The sequence below is a fragment of the Gouania willdenowi genome, chromosome 12, assembly GCF_900634775.1.
Source record: "Gouania willdenowi chromosome 12, fGouWil2.1, whole genome shotgun sequence".
Lineage (NCBI taxonomy): Eukaryota > Metazoa > Chordata > Actinopteri > Blenniiformes > Gobiesocidae > Gouania > Gouania willdenowi.
The window spans coordinates 3,662,219-3,673,490 of record NC_041055.1 but is presented as its reverse complement, the minus strand read 5'-3'; the positions used below and the strand labels follow the sequence as shown (position 1 = coordinate 3,673,490).

General features: G+C 38.8%; 1 protein-coding gene across 1 annotated transcript; it reads right to left on the bottom strand.

Moving 5' to 3' along the window:
• Positions 1–2,184: 2,184 nt before the first annotated feature.
• On the bottom strand, positions 2,185–10,554 carry LOC114473802 (molybdopterin synthase catalytic subunit). Its single transcript, XM_028463610.1, has 7 exons — positions 10,498–10,554; positions 5,298–5,390; positions 5,088–5,228; positions 4,357–4,470; positions 3,432–3,588; positions 3,241–3,364; positions 2,185–2,310 (listed from the first exon to the last, which is right to left on the bottom strand). The coding sequence occupies exons 4-7, from the start codon at positions 4,466–4,468 to the stop codon at positions 2,239–2,241; spliced, it is 465 nt and encodes a 154-aa protein (XP_028319411.1). The 5' UTR covers positions 4,469–4,470; positions 5,088–5,228; positions 5,298–5,390; positions 10,498–10,554; the 3' UTR covers positions 2,185–2,238.
• Between the last annotated feature and the right edge of the window lie 718 nt (positions 10,555–11,272).

Below are 11,272 nucleotides of genomic sequence, written 5' to 3'. Positions count from 1 at the left end.
GAGGCCAAATGTCTGTTGTGTTTATGTTGCAGATTCAGAAATCAGATCTTTGGTTTCTTGCTCCTCCTTTAACAACATCATCTGCTCTCCAACACTCTTCAATCCTCCAAAACCTAGACACAAAGATTATTCTAGGACCACTGAAAAGGTTTGGTTCATTAGTCTAGAGTATGTTATATACACTGACACTGAACTAGAACCAGCAAGAAGTGCTTACTTTGAAAAGGAGCGTGTTGGACAAGAAGAAGACGACACCATGCCAAAAGACTTGCTCTATAGACTCATTAGGAATACAGTAACAGGCATGATTGCTATGAAAAGAGCATCTAAGGATGATTTTAGTACCCAGGCCCTTGTGAACTGACTGCCATAGCTAAACATCTAGTAGAATACTATAGGTGGCAACATGCTTGACATGCTTTGGGGCTGTTTCTCTGCAAAGGGACCAAGACGACTGATACATGTAAAGGAAAGAATGAATGCGACCATGTATCGTAAGATTTTGAGTAAAAACCCCCTTCCATCAGCAAAGACATTGAAGATGAAACGTATCTGGGTCTGTCAGCACAACAATGATCCCAAACACACCGCCCAGGCAAGAAAGGAGTGGCTTTGTAAGAAGCATTTCAAGGTCCTGGAGTGGCCTAGCCTGTCTCCAGATCTCAACCCCATAGAAAATCTTTGGAGGGAGTTGAAAGTCCGTGTTGCCCAGCGACAGCCCCAAAACATCACTGGTGTAGAGGAGATCTGCATGGAGGAATGGGCCAAAATACCAGCAACAGTGTGTGAAAACCTTGTGAAGACTTACAGAACATGTTTGACCTCTGTAATTGTCAACAAAGGGTACATTACAAAGTATTGAGATGAACTTTTGTTATTGACCAAATACTTATTTTCCACCATAATTTGCAAATAAATGCATAAAAAAATCCTACAATGTGATTTTCTGGATTTTTTTTATTTTGTCTCTCATAGTTGAGGTATACATAAGATGAAAATTACAGGCCTCTCATCTTCATAAGTGGGAGAACTTGTACAATTGGTGGCTGACTAAATACTTTTTTGCCCCACTGTATCCCAAATGCATTGCTACCCTTCTGTCTGTGCTACAAACACAGGATTTGTTAGATACCATCCATGAAAAGGACATGACTACTTCATACAAAAAAGCTATGACTGATTGGAGAAATTTTAATGATTTAGACATCAAACATCAGTTTTAGTTTAAGTTGTGGCTCATGTTCCATGATGTATAACAAGTGCCATGTGAGAGATTGGCTATTGGTTCTTGCATGCACTCTGGTTGGTCTTGAATTTTTTTAGACTTTGTGTGCTTTTGCACAATAAAAGTGTTGAAAGATATATCTTATTTGTTTTTTGTAAACTTGTAAAATGTTAAGATAATTAGTCTTACATTACATTCTGATTTTTTTCTTATTTTTTAAGTGTACTTTTTGCAGTGCAGTACCTGAGTGAAAACAGTGCAACAAAGATATATAGTGTGTCAAACTATGTTGAAATGTAGGACTTCATAGTGACATTGAAATTTCAATGTTGATTTGCAAAATCTAAACTAAAATCAATATTTATTCAATGTTGGTGAATTCACCTATGTTGATAAATGTGACGTTGCTATTTCAATGTTGATTAGATTTGCAAAATTTAAACAAAATGTAACAGTTATCCAACACTGACACCTAACATTGATTCAACGTTAAAATGCCAGATGGGATATCCTAATTCTTTTGGCATTAAAAATCCTATTAATTATTGTGTTACCACTGACACGTGGTTCGGGGGACTTTTATATTTCCGACTTTACCAAGTGGGAGCTCAGACATCAGGCGGCTTTCCAAGTAGGGAGTTGGAATGCAACATGGGAGTTGGCTGCTTGTACTCAGAAGTTAGTAATCAGTGAACACAGACACCAGTTTGAACAAAACAGTGATACTGGTACCCGCTGATGGTGTGTGAAACAGTATAAGATTGCCCAACTCTGTCTGTATACTGGTTCTTACTGGTTTCCTCAGAGGATCTCTCCTGATCCCAGCTCACAGGACTCTGCACTTCCTGTCTGAGGCTGAACTGCCAATGTATAATCTAATCTAATCTAATGTGAAAGCCAGTATAATTCCAATGACTGTGTTCAGTCTGCTGAGGTATTAAGGAAACACACTAAGGAAGCAAACATGTTGAAATCTTTATTCAGTCTGTGGTTTCTCTGCTGACTGTGATCGGTCAATGGCTAAGCTCCGCCCACTCACACTCAGCGTTCTCCTTCCAGCTCACTTCCTGTGTATGATAGACTTCCTGTGGAGAGACATAATGATGCTTATCTTGTTTGTGTTTTCTTAATCAGTGGTTCTCAACCTTTTTATCCCACGACCCCCAAAATAAAGGTTCCAGAGAGCGGGGACCCCCACTGTAGCTGAAGGTGGTTGAACACAAACATGAACATTGAAGAACAGTCATGTGGAGACAGGACCATCTATAAGGGGGAATAAAGAGGAGAGATTTTTTTTCCCCCATCCATAAAGTCAGCAAAATGATGGTCCATTGTCTCATTAATCTGTGATAACCACATTTATTTATTTATCTGACTAATATCCACTGTTACCCAGGAAGTTTAGTATTATTATAGTCATCTTAAAGATGTAAATCCTTGTTTTAATCAGAAATAAAATGGGTTCAAAGTTATCGAAAATAGTGGAAAAGGTGGTGAAATGGGATTTTAAAAACCACAGAAATTGGTTAAAAGTTGCAAATTAGAGTGGACAAAAACAGACAGAAAAAGTGGTTCTAAGCGTCAATATTGTAACAATTAGTTTAAACTGGAAAATAATAGGCATGACAAATTGTGAAAGTGGTTAAATTAGCAAAAATAATCATGAAATATGGTAAAAAGAGGTTAAAAGTGACAATAACGAGTCAATATATGTGACATTAGGTGGAAAAGTGGTGGAAAGGGTTTATAAGTACTGAGCATGTCTTGAAAGTGGAAAAAATATACAGAAAAGGTATTGAAATTTGATGAAGTGTCAGAAATGGGAGTAATGTAGAAAAAAGGTAATAAAAGATTAAAAAAAATATGGCAAGAAAAAGTGATGAAAATATGGCAAGTTTGGGGGAGTTGCAAAAAAAGGGTAAAAATAAGCAAAATTGTGGGCCCCCTCCCAGTGTCTTGCGACCCCAAGGTTGAGAACCCCTGATCTATAGAATGTTGGATCTAGAGGTGAGGACCTTCTTCCAGATGGGGATGTTGGCCTTCAGCAGCTTCATGCCCAGCTGGATCGCCTGCTCACTGTCCTTCCTGTGCGGGGATGAAATCGCCATGACAACGCTGGCCTCGGCCACCTTCACTGACCTTAAGGGAGGGGTAACGGGTTAGGCCAGAACCAAAACCAGAACAGAACCAGTCCAGCTTTGCTCACCCCAGTCTGTGATGGACGCAGATCTTAGCGACGGTGGGACAGCGAGCTCTGATGTCACAGCACAGCTTAGAGAACTCTGATTGGACCATCGACTCGTACGCCTCGTACTCCAGACCAATCACCTTCCTCCCCTCCACCTCATCCTCACGGGTCGTACCTACAGACCAACAGGTCAGTTACAGACAGGCAGAGAGACGTGTGTTGTGAGGTTCACTCATGGCTGATCAATTAGGACGAAATAAATCAGCTGGAGTTCACAGACAGACTATGATTGGTTCAGTGACATTCAATGGCCCTCATTTGAAAACGGGTGCAAATTTGAGTTCACATTTGGTCGTACGACAGGACCAACATGTGATTTATGAAACATTTGCATCTGACCAATCCCAGCATACAAATGATCGAGTGTTGTTAAATGCGGCGGCTGAATTTGATTGTCATTAACATGTTACGCCCTCCTGTTTCAGAGGCTCCGCCCACTGAGGTCAAACAAGAAAAGAAAGTTTTCCAAGATGAAAATCAATCGGAATCCTCACATCAGAGGTAGAGCAAAACAAAGATGTGCTTTTTGACAAAACCGGAATTTCAGAAGCACATTTGAACTCTGTGGAAGGGAATCATCTAACGAGCAGGTGAAGTCTGCCCCCCTGTGTGCGCTGACTACACAAGAGAGATCCTGGAGACACACACAGATATGACGTTTATATCGGCATCAGTCCGCACGCTTTAGGCAATAAATATCACATTAACAGAAATTAACAATCAAAACGCTTTAAAAAAAAAAAAAATTAATTAAATTAATTAAATTAAATTAATAAATACACAAGCTTGCATGAATTTGGTCTAACGCACGCTCAGATGTGAGCGTACGATCGGTTGATTAATGAGGGCCATTAATTTAAGTGTCTGTTACAAACAAACTGACCAATAAAAACAGAGATCGCTCCACAGGAAGGCAGAGTGACAGCGTCGACCACTTCCTGTACAGACAGCCAATCGTGTTTCAGACTGAAGAGGTCTCCGACTTCCTGTGACATCACTGAAACACAGAGGTCAAAGGTCACAGCCAGGGTTGGGGTCAATTACATTTTTTAATTACAATTACATCTTCAATTATCCATGTTGAATTACAACTCAATTATGATGAGTTGCATTAAAGTACAATTATTATTTTCTCCCTGAAAGTCAGTTACAATTACGTTTTTAATTACAATTAATTGCAATTACTGAGCCTATGATAAAAAAGCCCATGAAATGTAACCTTCCTCTTACATTAGCTTTCTATTAGCATGTCTAATGATAACATAAATCTAGTCTTAAATCAGCTGTGAAATACACTAAAATATATGGTCTATAATTTGATATGTTTCTAATATCTTGTATTCCTTGTTAGGCTTCCCAATCAATGAAAATATTGATAATATTTTTGGTATGGACATCTGAGCCTTTATTGTGTCACTATACCCCTAGATTTTTTTTCATTTATTTTTTTAAAATGGTAAAATAATCCTGAAGAGAACTGACAGTGTGAAAAGTTGATCTAAAACATAATAATAATTGTTAACTACGTAGGTATAAGTAATAGAACTGCAACATGATTCCCCAGGTTTGGTCACAGCCACAGGGCTGACCCCATTTAAACAGACAGATACAGACCTACAGACCCAGGTCTAGCCTCCGCTGAGTGGGGGTATCACAGCCACTTCGTCTCCGTCTCCCAGAAACACCGACTGGTCGCCGATAGCAACGTATTGCTGGCGGACAGCCAAGATCACGTGACCTTGCAGTACTGACAGTCTGTATGCGGAGAGACAACTGACGTCACACTGACAGTCTGTAGATGGACATATAGACAACTGACATCACCTTGGATGTCGCTGTAGCAACAGTGTCCAAAGGTCCTGGCTCTTGATTGGTGTCGCCACGGTTACCTCCTCCTCCTTCACTTCAGTCAGCTCCCTGCTCCGAGCAAAGTAACACAACCTCACCTACGTACACACACAAACACACAAAGTAACACAACCTCACCTACGCGCACACACACAAAGTAACACAACCTCACCTACACACACACACACACACAAAGTAACAACCTGACCTACGCACACACACACAAAGTAACACAACCTCACCTACACACACACACACAAAGTAACACAACCTGACCTACGCACACACACACAAAGTAACAACCTGACCTACGCACACACACACAAAGTAACACAACCTGACCTACACACACACACACAAAGTAACACAACCTCACCTACACACACACACACACACACAAAGTAACAACCTCACCTTCGCACACACACACAAAGTAACACAACCTGACCTACACACACACACACAAAGTAACACAACCTCACCTACACACACACACACACACACAAAGTAACAACCTCACCTTCGCACACACACACAAAGTAACACAACCTCACCTACACACACACACACAAAGTAACAACCTCACTTACGCACACACACTGAACATGTGCAGAATAAAATTACATTTTTATAAGTACAGCGGGTACGAAAAGTATTCAGACCCCTTTAAATGTTTCACTCTTTGTTTCATTGCAGCCATTTGCTAAAATAAAAAAAGTTCATTTTATTTCTCATTAATGCACACTCAGCACCCCATCTTGACAGAAAAAAAAGAAATGTAGACATTTTTGCAAATGTATTAAAAGAGAAAAACTGAAATATCACATGGTCATAAGTATTCAGACCCTTTGCTGTGACGCTCATATTTAACTCACATGCTGTCCATTTCTTCTGATCATCCTTGAGATGGTTCTGCTCTTTCATTGGAATCCAGCTGTGTTTAATTAAACTGATTGGACTTGATTAGGAAAGGCACACACCTGTCTATAAAAGACCTTACAGCTCACAGTGCATGTCAGAGCAAATGAGAATCATGAGGTCGAAGGAAGTGCCCAAGGAGCTCAGAGACAGAATTGTGGCAAGGCAAAGATCTGGCCAGGGTTACAAAAGAATTTCTGCAGCACTCAAGGTTCCTAAGAGCACAGTGGCCTTCATAATCCTTAAATGGAAGAAGTTTGGGACGACCAGAACTCTTCCTAGACCTGGCCGTCCAGCCAAACTGAGCAATCGTGGGAGAAGAGCCTTGGTGAGAGAGGTAAAGAAGAACCCTAAAGATCACTGTGGCTAAGCTCCAGAGATGCAGTAGGGAGATGGGAGAAAGTTCCACAAAGTCAACTATCAGTGCAGCCCTCCACCAGTCGGGGCTTTATGGCAGAGTGGCCCTAGGGAAGCCTCTCCTCGGTGCAAGACATATGAAAGCCTGCATGGAGTTTGCCAAAAAACACATGAAGGACTCCCATATTATGAGAAATAAGATTCTCTGGTCTGATGAGACCAAGATTGAATTTTTTGGCGTTAATTCTAAGTGGTATGTGTGGAGAAAACCAGGCACTGCTTACCACCTGCCCAATACAATCCCAACAGTGAAACATGGTGGTGGCAGCATCATGCTATGGGGGTGTTTTTCAGCTGCAGGGACAGGACGACTGGTTGCAATTGAAGGAAAGCTGAATGCGGCCAAACACAGATATCGTGGAAGAAAACCTCTTCCAGAGTGCTCAGGGCCTCCTACTAGGCCGAAGGTTCACCTTCCAACAAGACAATGACCCTAAGCACACAGCTAAAATAACAAAGGAGTGGCTTCGGAACAACTCTGTGACCATTCTTGATTGGCCCAGCCTGAGCCCTGACCTAAACCCAATTGAACATCTCTGGATAGACCTGATAATGGCTGTCCACCAACGTTCACCATCCAACCTGACAGAACTGGAGAAAATCTTCAAGGAATAATGGCAGAGGATCCCCAAATTCAGGTGTGAAAAACATGTTGCATCATTCCTGAGAAGACTCATGGCTGTACTACCTCAGAAGGTGTTTCTACTCAATACTGAGCAAAGGGTCTGAATATTTATGACCATGTGACATTTCACTTTTTCTTTTTTAATAAATTTGCAAAAATTTTCTACATTTCTGTTTTTTCTGTCAAGATGGGGTGCTGAGTGTGCATTAATGAGAAATAAAATGAACTTTTTTTTATTTTAACAAATGGCGGCAATGAAACAAAGAGTGAAACATTTAAAGGGGTCTGAATACTTTCCGTACCCGCTGTATATAAATAAAATAACTAAAAAGTTAGAGTCAAATGCATCACAGCACCAGTAACACAACCTCATCTACACACACCAGGGTTGGGGTCAATTACATTTTTCAATTCCAATTACATCTCCAATTGTCCATGATCAATAACTATGAGCTGAATTTCTTCCATTTACAACTAAAATTACAATTATTATTTTCTCCCTGAAAGTAAATTACAATTATGTTCTCAATTACTAAAGAGTAATTACAATTACTGAGCCTTTGATAAATAATCCCATAAAACGTAACCTCTCTTGTGTTAGCTTTCTGTTAGCATCTCTAGTGATAATGGGTCGGTTTTCACCCATGTTTTAAATCAGCTGCAAAATACACTAAGAAATATTGACTATCATCTAATTTGATTTTCATCTCTTGGTTACCTTGTTAGGCTTCCTAATCCATGAAAATATTGGTATTAATATTTTTGGTGTAAGTATATTTCTTGATTTATTAATTTTTTTATGGTAGAATGATCCTGAAGAGAACTGACAGGTAGTGGGAAAAGTTCATATGAAACATATTTTAATAACTGTTAACTACATATGTGTAAGCCAAAAAGCTGTAACATGGTTCCTCTGCTTTTCTATACTTTAAACATGATAAAGTTCTATTAGGGCTTCATACACATGCTTAAAGTGTTTTTTTCATTGATTCCATCAATCATTAGTTAGAGGGTGATTTGCTCCTTTCTTACTGCAGGGTGAGCACAAACACCTCGCTACAATTTGATGACGCCTTCTCACTTTGATGACGAATTTGACGGGGCACTGAGCTGGAGAAGCCCCGCCTACAGGAAGCTCTTGTCACGGCAAATTTGCGGTTGACCTCATTTGGAGATATGATTTATTGCTCTGGCTGAATGATGGAGTCCAGTCGAAGCGTGATGATTTTATAAAAAAAGGATTTATTATAAACTAAATGAAAAAGAGTACAAAAGAGGAAGTGTCCCATCCTGTTTAGAGTAAAGACGGCCAGGTACTAAGCAGGATGGTTCAAAAGGTCTTGTGTCCGGCTCAGGATATTCATGACTGACCAACAGTTTCACAGTTTTAGCTTTATACAGATATGAGAAAAAGTCCCAACCATGAAAGAAAGAAAAGGAGGGAGTCAGATGCTCCCAACAGTGGAAATGTTGGAGGATGATGAAGATGTGTATATTATGAGAAAGGTTGGGCGCCACTGTTATCTGTCCTTGTGTATGTGTGAGTGTTTATCTGCATGTGAGTTTGAGTTTGGCCTTCAGCAGAGACTGTGAGTTACACTGTGGATACAATATGATCTGTACTGTTTAATCTAACATGACTCAGCTGTTCAAAAGTGCAAAGAGTAATGCAGTCATCATGTATTAAAACATGACAAATTGTACACATGAACACACATTTGACAATATGATGATGAATATAATAATTGCCATAACACTCTCTACCGTGATTGACATGTAAACAGACACTCCCACGAAGGTGAGCATTTCAGCGTCCTTCGCGCAGTGCTATGTATGTATTTTCTACAGTCTATGTATGTACCGGTGAACGCCCCGCCCCCCACGATGTCTTGTGTTTATAAAGCAGCATGAGCTCAGCTACGGAGTGGGTGGGAGGAGGGCGGGCCGTCCTCTGGCCCTACGTCACTGTGCGTCTATAGGCACGCCCACTCACAAATATGCATAAGTAGGCCGCAAATCAGCCTGTTTGTGTAGCGTTGATCAGAAAGTGACTTTTCAGAGGCTAAAACTCTGTAAAACAGGCGAGTTTGGGAAAATAAACCTCAAATACTATGTTTTTGGGGTTCTTAGAAAAAATGGAGATGGGTGAAAAATAGCATGACATGGGACCTTTAAATTGTAAATGAAAGTTGTTATAGAATTTCCATACCAATTACAATTTCAAAGTCAATTGTCTGAACTCAACTACAATTACAACAGCAATATATTTTTCAATTACAAATGCAATTACAATCATGTCCTAATTGTAATTATCTATTACAATTATAATTGACACCAACCCTGATACACGCACACATTAACAATACACATTGTTTGGTCTAAATAAATAAATATAATCATGTTAAAAGTCCGGTGGCCTGGCGGTCAGAAAACAGGGCTAGAAGAAATTTTGAAGGATTTAAACAAAAGGTGGCGTTTAAATCCGGTTAGCGCTATTTTTGGGAAAATGTACACCAGAGAATACATTAAAAAATATTTAAATTAAATACATGTGTAGAGAAATATATTATTCATACATTTTTCGTAATTCATAGTCATTCCAAAGGGCTCAATTCAATACATCACACATTAGGTGATCAACCTGTCACTGAGAATGTTCATGGACATAATATTTTCGTTTAAATGTTCACCTGCACTACTCATCAATGCACTACTGCACTATTATCTTATTATTATTATTATTATTGCATTTTTATTTCATTTCATTGTTATTATTATTATTACTATTATTATTATTGTCTTGTTATTTTATTTAGTTTGCACATATTAGTCTAACTACTCTTTATATTTATGTCTATACTTCTTTTTTAATTTATTTTATTCTAGTTGATTGTTATTATTTAATGTTTACGCTATCAGAGAGAGCACAGTTCACCAAGACAAATTCCTCGTGTGTATTCAATACATTACTTGGTCAATAAAGTTGTTTCTGATTCTGATTCTGGAAACACAGGTGCCTGTGCTTATAAACCTGGCCAGTAGGGGGTATCATGTGCACATAAAGCTTCAGGAAATAAACCCTTTCTCAAATAGTGAGGCTTCATCTCACAATCACCACTTTTTACGGACTACCAGAGAAAGGTCAGTGCAAAAACATTAGCTAAACTTAGTCTGACTTTATGTGAAGTTCCGTATGTTAGACTGACAAACACTCACCCGAGCAGTCATTTAGTTCTTCTTCTTCTTCTTCTTCTTCTTCTTCTTCTTTTTCTGCTGCTGATTTTTCTTCTATTGTTTTTAATTGGAAAACAAGCCTCAAGGAGCAATAGCGCCACCACACGGACTGGAGTATCTCACAGGAAGAAAAGGTACATTTATAAACACAAATACAGAGGTGAAAGATGGATTACAAGTACTCACGTTACTGTAATTGAGTTGCTCTTATGGGTACTTGTACTTTTTTTTTGAGTGTATTTCAAAATCAGTCATTGTACTTGTGTTCAGAACATTTCAAAAGTAATTTGTTACATTTCTACACCCAACCATTACTGAGAAAAGTGTTATTATTTTTGTTTTAAAATGATCAACAGACATTGTGAAACTACAAAAAAATGAAATGACCAGACAACAATCAAATGCATCACATCATAGCCGACCAATCAGATTAAACGTAATACATCGCGCTAAAAACAGCATTGAATCGAGGTTATTTAGAGTTCATAAAGAACTTGACAATTTTTTTTAATTTTGAATTGAATTCATTGGTGATATTTTATTTTTAAAAAAAAAACAATTGTACAAGCTTTCATTTCATACAGATGCCTTTTTTTGGAAAAATAAATTAGGTTCCAATTGTGTATATTTGGTCTCTTGCTTTTTAAGTTTATACATGAGATGTTTACTGTATGCAAGGGAAATGTAAGATTTATTACCAAAAAGAAAGTTGCTGGGTGAAAGTAACTACTTACTTTTACTTTGAGTACTATTCAAT

Excerpts from the sequence above, each read along its gene's own strand:
- LOC114473802 (XM_028463610.1), bottom strand. The coding sequence starts at position 4,468 with ATGTCACAGGAAGTCGGAGACCTCTTCAGTCTGAAACACGATTGGCTG. Across the intron at positions 3,589-4,356 it reads AGCGATCTCTGTTTTTATTG|GTACGACCCGTGAGGATGAG; the intron begins GTCAGTTTGTTT and ends GTTGGTCTGTAG. Across the intron at positions 2,311-3,240 it reads ACATCCCCATCTGGAAGAAG|GAAGTCTATCATACACAGGA; the intron begins GTCCTCACCTCT and ends GTCTCTCCACAG.